The 13,105-nt window shown below is 42.7% G+C and overlaps 1 protein-coding gene across 1 annotated transcript in view; it reads right to left on the bottom strand.

Moving 5' to 3' along the window:
- Nucleotides 1-201: 201 nt before the first annotated feature.
- The window catches only part of LPCAT2 (lysophosphatidylcholine acyltransferase 2), an 86,998-nt gene continuing 74,094 nt past the window's right edge, over nt 202-13,105 (bottom strand). Inside the window, exons 14-15 of the mRNA XM_077288260.1 lie at nt 5,248-5,389; nt 202-2,078 (exon numbers count right to left, since the gene is read on the bottom strand). Of these exons, the coding sequence (XP_077144375.1) occupies nt 1,870-2,078; nt 5,248-5,389 (351 nt within the window). The 3' untranslated portion in view covers nt 202-1,869. The remainder of the gene's footprint in view (nt 2,079-5,247; nt 5,390-13,105) is intronic.

Consider the following 13,105-nt stretch of genomic DNA (forward strand, 5'->3'; position numbering starts at 1 on the left):
ACTCTAAATAAAAAGTGATATATATCTGCAAGGGTATGACGGATTTTTTAAAAAATAAATAAAAACAAAATACCCAGGAAAACATCGTAAATGAAATGAGAACAAATACTGGCCACTTTTTACCTGTTGGCAGGTCCTCTGAATGCAGCCTAAGAGAATTCATGAATACTTTAGCCTTCACAAAAGATATAAAGTACAGTACAAAGTTTAAAAGTATTTTTTATTGGAGAATTAGTAAGAAAAAGTAATATAAACAAGAATATATATATAATGAAAAGATGTCATAAGCATAAATTAGCATCACAATAACAGGTAGATTTGGGGCTTTAGTTCCAGTTGTCAGTCACTTCAACTGCTGATGTAGATTATTAGTATTGAGCGCTAATGGTCTTAGTTTGACTAAATCATGATTATGTTTTTATTGATGACTGTCATGGGAGGGATTGGACCGTGGCACATAAATATGTTAAAAGACAACTATAATTTTACATGTCATAGATTAATTGTAAATAACATGGTGAATATTGTACTTTGGCTTACCAATGTATTAAACGGAATCAGTTAGCAGGTGCTTCCTATGTAAGCCTAGAGCAGAAAGATATAGAGGCAGAGACCCTGATTGCAGCGATGTATCACTTACTGGGCTGTGCTTTGCTGTCTCAATAAAATCAGCAGGAGATTATCTCTACAGGACTAGGTGTCTCGTGCCTCCTGGTCCAACTCTGCCCCCAGCACTGATTGGCTAATTTCTCTGTACATGGATAGAAAGCAGCCAATCAGTGGTGTGGGCGGGGCTATACACCAGCATTCAGAGCTCTGCTGGATCTACAGCAGAGAAAACTATGATTGTATCACAACTGCTGCACCCAATAAAATAAGTGACAAATAGCAGGAATCAGGCTCTGTTCCTGCATTATACTGCGGTCAGATTATCTTTAACCCTTTATAGGGTTAGGACTATTTTGAGCCTAAATGGGGATTTCAAAGCTTGGGAGCCATTTTTTTTTCTTTTTTAACTATGTGTGTGGGGCTAAAAATTGTCATTAAAAATGTTTCACCGTTTGGTTTTTGCAGGCTCTTTGTATCCCTGGACACTCAACTTGGATGTGGTCTGTTGTCATAAAACAAGTTGGAATTGGTATTTGGTAGAAAATTCTGAAAAATTGAATATTCATCTTGAAAACAGCAGGATCAGACCACAGAGTTTGCTTGTAGTCTGTTACCATGGAGACATATAGTTCTAGATATAAAATGGAAGGATATGTTAAATCAATACTACACACAAGGGTTCTTCATTTCGGGTGCATCACAATAATAAAAGAAAAATAGACTGAAGCCACCCACAGGAGCCATGACATATCCGGTCATATATTTCCCCGCCATGTTGTTCAAATAATCAACAATCCATATATTGGAAGGACCAAGTCCCTCAGAGCAGAGATTTCCCTCTAGGAAAACCAGGTGTCCTAAAAGAGGCATGTGACAACTCCTTTAATGTCTTGTTGTTTTGGTGAGCATTTGCATGTAGCTTTCTTTTTGGTGGGGGAGAGGAATGGGGGCACCGTAAAGGTTGGCACCTAAAGGGTGGCAGATCTGTTGTAAACAAATTACCATAGCAAAAAAATGTATTCAATCAGTAAGTCTGGTTTATAAAAAAAAAAAAAAAAAACCATGCAGAAATGACTGAACACAAGGACAAAAAAAAAAAAAAAAGCAAAAAAACACATTAATATGGCTTTAATTAAAAAAAAAAAAATGCACCAAAAAATAAATTATTCACCACTAGGGCGAAGATTTTGGAAAGCCCTCCTCATCCAAACATAGAAAAAAACAAAACCTAAATAAAATCTCTAGAAAAATCAGTTCTGTTCAGTCTTCTTTTTTGTCAGATGAACTAGAAGATTCCTCTGTGCCGCCGTTGCTGCTGACGTCTTTGTTTCCCGCTATGAAGGTTTCTAGATTTCTGGTTTCTTCCTCCTCCTGCTGCAGGACGTGCAAATAATATTTCTGGTGGTCGAGGTAGGTTGTAAACAATTTCGCATATTCTGGATGATTTAGGAAAAAGTTTTTGAATTCCTCTACAAGAAATAGAAAATAAAAAAATAAAAAAAGATGAGCCACGAAGAATTGTGAAGCGCATCCGTTAACACATAAAAGCAAAAGCAACATTATAATTATTAGTGATGAGCGATAAGGTGTTATCTGAGCACGCGCAAGTGCTCACCAAGTGTCTCAGAAAAATATGTTTGAATCCCTGCAGGGATTGCCTAACAATCAGGGAATTCATGCAATCCACCACTCTCCTTATCCTCATGTCTGGCCGCCAAGTTGAATTCATGCAGCACTTCCAACTCTGAAGCATATCCCTGTTGTCTCCACATGGCTATAGGGAATCACAGCCAGATCCTGCAGGAATTTAACCCTGCTGTGTCCTACACAGTTTGGACTAACCAACCAATCACCAACCAGCAGGTGCTATATTAGTCAGCTCCTCCCACCACTCCTCACCTGATCAAGGCTCTAGTTCAGTCTCTGTCTAGATTCCTGTAAGGTGCTCTCTTCTATTGTCTTCTCAATTTTCTGACCTGGTTTGCCTACCCATTTATTTTGACCTTGGCTACGTACATTGAACCAGTGCTGCCTACCCTGATCCCGGGTTGCCTGACCACGTCTTTGCCTATACCTTGTACCTATTGTTCCTACGCTCCAGTCAACTGCTGCAGACTCTGGGACTACCCTGGAGAGGTACCTGGTGTCTACCAGCAGCCCAGCTCATCCTCACCATCAGAGGATCTAGGGAATACCCGATAGTCACTTAGTTATACTCCTCCAAGGTTAGCTCATCAAGTGAAACCGTGAGTCCACACCCACCAGCAATGAAACAATGAAAAACGGTCTTAGGAGCGCAGGAAAGAGTCACAGACGAGAGATGGGGTTAAACCACAACGCGTTTCGATGGAGGATCCGTCGAAACGCGTTGTGGTTTAACCTCTTCTCTCGTCTGTGTCTCTTTCCTGTGCTCCTAAGACTGTTTTTCATTGTTTCATTGCTCCCATCCTCCATTGGAGGTTTTTGGCTGGAGCTGCGGTGGAGACCCAACATCATGTCCATCCCTGGGCTGTTTCCTAAGCGATCCTACATAACCGCTCATCACTGAATCTTATTACACACCCTCCAGCGTCACACACTGGGACCTGGCTTCAGCAAAGTCTGGAAACACCCATGAAGAGCTGGCAGGTTCACTTGCAGTTATACACAGTCTTTTCTCACAACACTATATATCAATCTGCTCTCTTTCCCCTGCTCTATAACATGTTGCCTGGATGTTGGACCATATTTTCAATGTGACAAGTCCTGTTTAAGCAGAAGGATAAAATTTTAGCGTTATCATTGTTGCCCTTAAACTGGAGCAGTGTCACGTGTGTGTGTGTGTGTGTGTGTGTGTGTGTGTGTGTGTGTGTGTGTGTGTGTGTGTGTGTGTGTGTGTGTGTGTGTGTGTGTGTGTGTGTGTGTGTGTGTGTGTGTGTGTCCGGGATTGGCATCTGAACCGTCGCAGCTACTGACCAAATAACGTGTGAACGAGGTCTAATACAGGAGGAGATGACATACAGATATATACTATATACAGGAGGAGATGACACACAGGTATATACTATTTACAGGGGAGATGACACACAGATATATACTATGTACAGGAGAGATGACACAGGTATATACTATATAGAGGAGGAGATGACATACAGGTACATACTACATACAGCAGGAGATGACATACAGGTATATACACTATATACAGGAGGAGATGACACACAGGTATATACTATATACAGGAGGAGATGACACACAGATATATACTATATATAGGTGAGATGACACAGGTATATACTATATACAGGAGGAGATTACATACAGGTATATAATATATATAGGAGGAGATGACATACAGGTATATACTATATGCAGGGGAGATGACACAGCAGGTATATACTATATACAGGGGAGATGACATACAGGTATATACTATATACAGGAGATGACATACAGGTGTATACTATATACAAGGGAGATGACAAACATGTATATACTGAGGTGAAAATGAGAGGTGTGAGGTGAAAATGAAAAGGTGTGAGTGCAAAATGAGAGGAGTGAGGGAAAATAGTGGAGTGATCGGAAAATGACAGATGTGAGGTCGAAATGACAAGTGTTAGGGGGGAATGAGAGGAGTGAGGGGGAAAATGAGAGGTGTGAGGGAGAAAATGAGAGATGTGATGGGGAAAATGAGAGGCGTGATGGGAAAATAAGAGAAGTGAGGTGCTATAACTAACCACAGATATTTACTATGCCCAGGCAATGCCGGGCTCTTCAGCTAGTACTTGTATAAATTAACAATTTCGGGGCAACCTTTTTCCTAGATATGCATTGTGTTTTTCCGCTTAAAAATGTATGAATAAATTGACAAGTGGGTGTCTCCTTTATAGAGAGGTGTGTGCCTACCCATGCAGTCTGATACTGACAGCACTGATTGGACAGTGTGAGACTGTGCAGGGACATGCCCCAAACTGGTAACTCCCACTTGTAAATATAGTCAGACATTTCTATAAGGAATAACAAAGCAAGAATCATCAACTCATAACAGATTTCTCAGCAGAGTGTAATGTGTATGCTATGTAGTTATTTCATTTTTATCATGTATTCGTGACATTTTTTTATGCAAAGGATTTTGGAATAAATTTTGAAGCCTTTTTATGCTTAAATACTTTCCTGGGGCAGCCATATTGAAACCACGCACAGTCTTTGTATATTGTTTTGTATAGGCCATGCAATAGTAGTGGGCGCTTTACGGGCTTAATCACATGTTGCGTTTTTGCCGCATTTTGTCCAGCAGCGTTTTAAGGTTTTGGACCAGAAAAATCTGCTGAAAATACTAATCGTGTGCACATACCCTAGGGTTTTTACATCTGAGGATCACCACAGACTGACGGGGAAGAGTTGATGAACCTTACCTGTGTGTATAGACTTCAAGCAGTACATCAGAGCTGGGATGAGATCTACATCCTCTGCTAACTCTGTCAAAGTCTATACAGCAAAGCTGACAAGTAAATTACAGAAAGCAGGAAGTGTCAGTTCTAGCGGCCAGTATAAAAACTGGAATAGGAAAGTGACAAAAATATATTCATTTATAACAATCTAATTTAACTAATATTTTACTAATTTATAAGGAATATACGCATTTTCAGGCCTTTTTACCGTAGGAGAGCTTTCCCGATTCATCAGCATCCATGTCCTGGAAAAGTTTGGAAACATCAAGGTCTGGGACACCCAGCGAAGATCGTAACAGTGAACTAAATTCTTTCTCTGTGATGCTGCCATCGCCATCAATATCAAATAGCTGGGGTAAAAAAGATGTTGTAAAGTTATGTTTTCTGTTGTAAGCCACAGAACAAATTACAAAATTATCCATCTTCTCCATTCTGACAATCCATGAAAATCATACCGGACTCGGATTTCATTTTTTCATTGACCCATTGACTTGCATGGCCGATTTTGAGATGTCTCCGCGATTCTCCGTGAATAATCATGGACGGGAATGGCCTCAGACTATCACAAGTACGAGTGCAATCCGTGAAAATCAACAATTTGCCCTCATATGCAAAAATTAGATGGTAAATATAAAATCACTCCAAGGAAACACTGGAGAACATTTGCATAAAAATTTAGCAATTTTTAAAAAGTCATAAATAATGGAATCAGATGAAAACATCTAGAAACCACAATAATGCAATAATGAATTGGACCCTTAATGCTTGATAAATTATTTATTTATTTTATATGAGAGTCTTACCTTATGCCAGAAGGGTCTGAAATGGGAATACCCCTGTATTGTATCATTGTATAAAGTCAATTTTGGTTTTATTTATGTAATTTTTTTACCACATTTGTATTTTGGTGCCTAGAAATATATTTTTCTTTCATGCTACCGTTATTTATGCAGCAATAATAATTTTAGTTAACATTTGGGGTATAGACTGTATCCCTAATTGTTTAAACATCTTAATGGTTTTCTTTTATTTTACTTTTTTTTTTTTTTACTATAAAACAGTTTTAATAAAAAGTATGTACTGAATGCCAAAGAAACTTGACATTAAAAATAATCATATTTTTTTATTCTATTTTTACTATTATTTTGTTTTCTACTTTACTTCTTTAATTGAACTTAGAAATGCATTAGCATACAGAGCCGCAGTCACTACTGACCACAGCAATCAAAAATGGCCAGAATCGGAGGTTACATCAATTCCACCTGATCCAGGAGGACATCGGATACCTATGCGTGGCGCGAAGTCCACTTGAGGACAAGTAGAATAAATTACCTTAATAGCCAATGAAAAAAGGGAGTTATTAAGGGGTTAATGGTAGTTTTAAGAAGTTTTGTCCATGTGTTCACTTGCTGAACCTGACGGTCAACTAATGGATAGACATGTTCAAGTGCAGGAGTACAAATAAGAGTGAAGTGCCGCCTAGTGGAACCACCAAAAATAGCACTATTGACTTGGTATACATTATTAGGTGTTATCCGCTCATGCTCGGAGGCTAACTGAGTGACTTCGGTACGCTCGAAAAATATATTCGAGTCCCCGCGCCTGTTCGAAAGCCACAACATGTGCAGGTTAATTGCATCAAACATTTTTGAACAACACGATTAATAATTTGTGATAATTTTTTCAATCTTAATTTTTCAACCCTTGCCATAAAGGACTGAAGAAAAAATGCAAGACTAATAATGAAATATCCCCTTAACGTAAATTTTTAACTATCAGGGTAAACCTCTATAATGGAGAACATCATCTGCATAAGTTAAACTGGACTAGTCGAGATGAGCAAATTAATTCGATGCAAATTGAATTTGCGTTGAATCTTATAAAATTTGCAGGTCCACAGAATTTTAACAATTTGCAATTCGTTGACATTTTACACCATTGCAGATGATAGATTCAACCACAAAAGACTGATATGTCATCAGGTACAGCTGCATGAATTTCCCCATAATTTCTTGTAGCTGTCATATCACATGTCATTGTGCAGTTAATCAGGAGGGACCATCATAGCCTGTATGAAAGTCGAGGTAGGGAATGCAGCAGCCATTTTAGGTTGATTCAGGATAGTGAGAGGATGCCAGAGCTCACAGATTAGCAGTATATATCAGAATGAAAAGCCCTAAAATATTGCACAAATACTTTAGACTGTAATGTGTTGTACAACTACAGGACTGAAGAAGATGACAGTGGTCTGAATAATACAGAGCTAAAGAGAAAGATAGGAGAGGTGCCAACAGCCGGGTGGGGATGATTACTTGTTGGAAACGGGTTCCTGGCAGATTCTTCCCACCCACCTCCTCTAGACTAACAGGTCTCTCCTTACATGCACACATGGCGATAGACATCAAACTAGGAGAGCAGGACCGGGAGAAGCCACCAGGGACCAGCCTCGGGCTAGTCATCCAAGATGCATAGTCCCCTATCAGCTTTTCAAAGTATGTTTTCTCTGAAAGGCCAACGTTTCACAGTAAAACATACAGAGCTGGTATCTGATTCATGTGCCCATGGCTCAGGCAGCATGAATCTCCTACCAGGTTCCATTAAAGTGCCATGACAAAACAGGACTGTTTATACCATTCTCAAAGAATGGTTTCCTCAGAAAAGACTATACTGAAGAAACTATAGTTGTCCACCGAAGATCAGTGAAAACCGAAGAGCAAATAGAGGACCTCAATAATTTCTAGATAGAGAAGAAGATTGAGTACATCCCTTTGGATGATTCTCATGGTTGGTGGGCTGCAGCAGTAACCCACATGGTGGCAGCGACTAAGTCCCAGTTGGGGCAAAGTGTTGAGAAGAGCTAGGTGAACCAAAGCCTGTGGTACCATGTCAGCCCTGGAGCTCCACGCCATTTTTGGAGTCAAAGGCAAAAACACTACTCAGATTTTGGACTCCAACTTCTGTGGGGTGGTTGGTTTTTCCCTTCTCCTACAAAGGAGGCACACAACCTGGCCTGAAACCATGGATAGTCAAATCCAAGATATGAGTAGAGCCATACGGAGAGTAGCCAAAAGAAGGCATCCACCAGGCATTGAAATGGAGTGGAACCACAGTGTATGGTGACTGTATAGAAGTAGATTATTACTATGATGCACGGCCTGTTAATATTCAGCCTGTGATGCTTATGACCATATTTTATTGGGTGAGATTCATCAAGTTATACGCTCCAAAATTTTAGCATAACTTACACAAAAAAACTGCCTGTTATGACCTACATCATATTTATTATAGGCCTTAGACACTTTCCATAACAAAGAGGCATTGACTCGCTGAAAAGGAGTGTGGCTTTTGGGCAGTGGCGTAACTTGAAGCTCATGCGCCCCAATGCAAAAGCTCCAACGGGGCCCCCAATTATTGCAAATCTTTAATAGTATTGGTCTTTTATGCAGGCTAAAGGAACCTTTGGGGCTACCCCTGCACTTATTGTAGATACAGCCCTGTTTATCAGCAAGAGGCATGGGAACATCTACCGACCTGGCACCAACACTAGTTATTGGTCCCTGGTTGCTATTTTTCCTAATTGTCTAAAGTAAAAGATTTTGCTGTGCTAAATTCAAAATATATCGCCCTCATCTTTATCCTAAAAAACCTACCACCTGCCTCTGTCATACTCTGATATTTTAGCTTCTTGCATTATGGAATTTATATCAGATACCTCCAGACTGCGAACGCATCTACTGCCCTAAAGAAAAAGGAAAAGTGCATTACCTGGAAAGAAAAATAACCTACATTCATTATCCATCACACATTACAACAGAGGTGATGTTTATGGAGGGTTTCAATTGCCTCCCACCCTGAAGGCCTAAAGCCATGTCGCCCGGACAACAGATGGAAGGTCCAGGTATTAGCACATTAGAAGCAAAGGTCATCGAAACCTTCAGGTTATCATTAGGGATATTATATGGAAAACCCAGCTGGATTCTTCACTAATGAAAAGCTACATTGCTCTTAAAAAAAGTCCAATGGATTAAAGCAAAGAGATCGGGAAAGAGACTATACATGGACTCTACGGTAAAAATAAATCGTAACTACGAAACACGCACTACGCTGAACTTATCCTGTCACAGGAATTGGTTAGGACTAAAGATGAGCCACCTCCCTAGTGTTCGGGTTTGGTTCGGTTCGAACAGGGAGATGTTCGCCGAACTGTTCGACGAACACCGTCGAACCCCATTGAAACCAATGGCAGGCAAACACAAACACATACAAACACATGGAAAACACCTTAAAAGGTGTCCAAGAGCTGACAAACTGCTCAGAAGACACAACAAACACATGGAAAAGTCACAACTACATATAATCATGCGAAAAGAAAAGAGGTGGAGGAGTAAAAGGAGGAGGAGACACAGATATAGGCATGTCATGCCCTTCTAAAATCAAGAAAGGCTGGAGTAAAAATCTAAACTCACTCTACCAACACCCAGATGTCTTGACAAAAAAAAAAAAAAAAATCTTTAGGTAGAATGGCGGCGGGTCCATTCAGAACACTTTCCTTAGAAGACGTAGTGGTACCCCCATTGGGAGTTGTGCCAAAAAATGAACCCAATACATTCAGACTAATCCACAATTTGTCATATCCAAGGGGCAGGTCAGTAAACGACAACATCGAAGCGGAACCAAGTACAGTACTGTGTACTGTACCTCCTTTGACGAGGCAATCAGGTGGGTCAAGAAGTTGGGAAGGGGCACCCTAATGGCCAAAACAGACATTGAGGGGGCGTTCCGGTTACTACCTAGTGTCCTCCCATTGGGCTGCTTCTGTGAAGGAGCATACTACATAGATCGCTGTTTGCCCATGGGGTGCTCCATATCCTGCTCACTATTTGAGGCATTTAGTTGCTTCCTCGAATGTGTCGTCATGGACGTTTGTAAGGCGGCATATATTATCAATTACCTCGACGACTTCTTAAGCCTGGGACCAAAAGATTTGCCACAGTGTGAAAACTCGCGGTAGTCCACCTGTGAGAAGGAGAGAGCTGGAGGGAGAGTGGACACCCCAGAGCCGAGGGGTTAGATTGAGAAAGAAAGAAGGCGGTATAGCTTGCTTCATGGGTGGGGTACTCTGCTGAGTAGCACTAAATTCTACTAGGCCCAAAAGGATTTCCTTGGCCAAATACCATTAAAAAATAGTAGTTAGGTAAACAGGCGGTGTAGCTTGCTTCATGGGTGGGGTACGCTGCAGAGTAGCACTAAATTCTACTAGGCCCAAAAGGATTTCCTGGGCTAGATGCCGTTACAAAATAATACTTAGGCAAACAGGCGGTGGGTGGCTGGGCTACTCTGCTGACTAGCAGACACTGAAGCTTTGGAGCAGACCTCTGAATCCCAGGCCATAATATGAGTAAACAATTCTGCAGACAACCCCACCCACCTGGAATTGACGATGGCAACGTCATGTAAAACTCAGCAAGGAGACTAAATCAAAGAGTCTCCATTTTTTCCAAAAATTCAGCCACAGACACCACTTAAGTGGCACCAATTTCGCCAGAGTTTTTTAAAACGGTTGGTGAAGTGATTTTCAAAAATCATCAAGCTTTTAGTCTCCCCAACATGACACAGGGGTAGAAAAGTCCTTGCGGATCCAGGATTTGTTCATCTTGATGAACGTTAGTCTGTCTACATTGTCACTGGACAGCCGCGTGCGCTTATCTGTCAGCACACCACCAGCAGCGCTGAACACACGTTCAGAGAGAACGCTGGCTGCAGGGTACGACAAGATCTCCAAGGCGTGAGTGGCGAGCTCAGGCCATTTTTCAAGATTGGAAGCCCAAAATGAGCAAGGGTCCAGTTCCACAGTCATGGCATCGATGTTAACTTGGAGATACTCTTGTACCATCCTCTCTAGGCGTTGGCTGTGCGTCAGACTTCTTGTCTCCTGTGGCCTTGCAAAGGATGGTCTAAAAAAATCTTGAAACGATTGGAAAAAATTGCTGTTACCACCAGATACGATGTTACTGTTACGGTTTGAGTGATGACTCGATAGTCACACGGTTGGCAAGTTAGAACTCAGAGATTCACTATGTGCACCACTGGTGTTTTGTGGAAAAGCAGATGTTAGATTCTGTAACAGTCTCTGCTGATACTCCTGCATGCGTGAATCCCTTTCTATGGCAGGAATTATTTCACCAAATTTGCTTTTGTACCGGGGATCTAAGAGTGTGGCAACCCAGTAGTCGGCATTACTTCGGATTCTGACAATCCGAGGGTCATGTTGCAGGTAGTGCAGCAAGAAGTTGTCTTGCGCATCCAGGAGGACCAAGTCCTTGTTGTCTTGGTGGTGGCGAGGTGAGAATCATGCTTCCATCGTCTGCCCTCTCCCCCCAACCTCGCACAACAGAAATTTGATCAAGGTCTCCCTCATCTGATGAGTCTTCCATGCCCAGCGCCAGTTCGTCCTTCACTTCTTCCTCGCCTCCTGCACCTTCCTCAACAGTTTGGCTGCTACCATGCGCCCTCGGTAATCCCTCTCCCCCAGCCTCCAATGCCAGCCGCCTTGGTGCTGCCAACCTTCTTGACCTTGGAGATATGATCCCTTCCGCATACGACTCCTCCTGTTCCTCCTCCTCCTCCTCCTCTTGTTCCACCACCTGACTCCGAACACTGTGTAAGGTGTGCTCCAGCATGTAAATCACCGGAATGGTCATGCTGATAATGGCATCGTCAGCACTAAACATCTTCGTTGCTATTTCAAAACTGTGCAGAAGGGTGCATAGGTCCCTGATCCGAGACCACTCCTGCAGCATGATTTGCCTCACCTCTTGATCTCGTTGGCCCAGGCTATACGTCATAACGTATTGCACCAGGGCTCGTCGGTGCTGCCACAGTCGGCGCAACATGTGCAGAGTTGAATTCCACCGTGTGGGCACATCGCATTTCAGCCGGTGAACTGGCAGGCCCAACGACTTCTGTAGAGATGCAAGTCGTCGAGCTGCGGGATGCGAACGGCCGAAGTGAGCACACAGTGACCGCGGCCTCTGCAGAAGCCCATCTAGTACGGGATAGTGGGATAAAAATTGCTTGACAACCAGGTTCAAAACGTGAGCCATACAAGGCACGTGTGTGACATTGCCCCGGCGAAGGGCCGCACGCAAGTTTGCAGCATTGTCGCACACGGCCTTCCCTGGCTGCAGGTTGAGTGGAGACAACCATTGATGGAACTAGGTCTCCAGAGCTGACCACAACTCCTCAGCTGTGTGACTCACATTTCTCAGACATTTCAATGTAAACACTGCCTGATGCCATTGAGCCCTGGTGACAGCATAGTGAGGAGGTGTGCAGGATTCCTTCTGCGCAGTTACAACGCGGGTGGCATTACCAGACAGGCTTTGGGTGCAGGTGGAGGACCGAGAGGAAGTTGAGGAGGCAGAAGCAATGGAGGAACTTCTAGATACAGAGGATCGACGAGCAAATCGTGGGGACGGCAAGACTTGGACAGCAGCCCCTTCTCCTTATGTCGCCGTAGTTACCCAGTGCCCAGTCACCGACATGTAACGCCCCTGTCCATGTCTACTCGTCCAAGTGTCTGTGGTGAAATGCACCCTGTCACACACAGTTTCTCAAGGAAGCAGTGATGTTGTGTGCGACATGCTGGTGTAGCGCAGGCACAGCTTTCTTTGAGAAGTAGTGGCGACTGGGCATCTGGTACTGGGGCACTGCGACGGACATAAGGTCTCGAAAATCCTCTGTGTCCACCAGGCGGAAAGGCAGCATTTCTGTAGCCAACAGCTTGCAGATGGAGAAATTCAACCTCTTAGCTTTGTCATGGCTAGGAGGAAATGGTCTTTTACTTGTCCACATCTGAGGGACTGAGGGCTGGCTGCCGTGCTTAGACGGAGTTGAGTAGGGTGTCCCCGGCAAACTGCTGGTCTGTGAGGAAGGTGCAGGTGGAGATGTTATGTTGCCTTGATCAAAATGTGGTGTCGATGTCGGAGAGCGCTCAACACCAGCAGGTGTTTCCACTTGCAAATGTCCTGACGACCTGCCAATCACACTGGCTGTTGCGGGTAAAG

The sequence above is a fragment of the Ranitomeya variabilis genome, chromosome 2 (genome assembly GCF_051348905.1).
Source record: "Ranitomeya variabilis isolate aRanVar5 chromosome 2, aRanVar5.hap1, whole genome shotgun sequence".
In the NCBI taxonomy this organism is placed as follows: Eukaryota; Metazoa; Chordata; class Amphibia; order Anura; family Dendrobatidae; genus Ranitomeya; species Ranitomeya variabilis.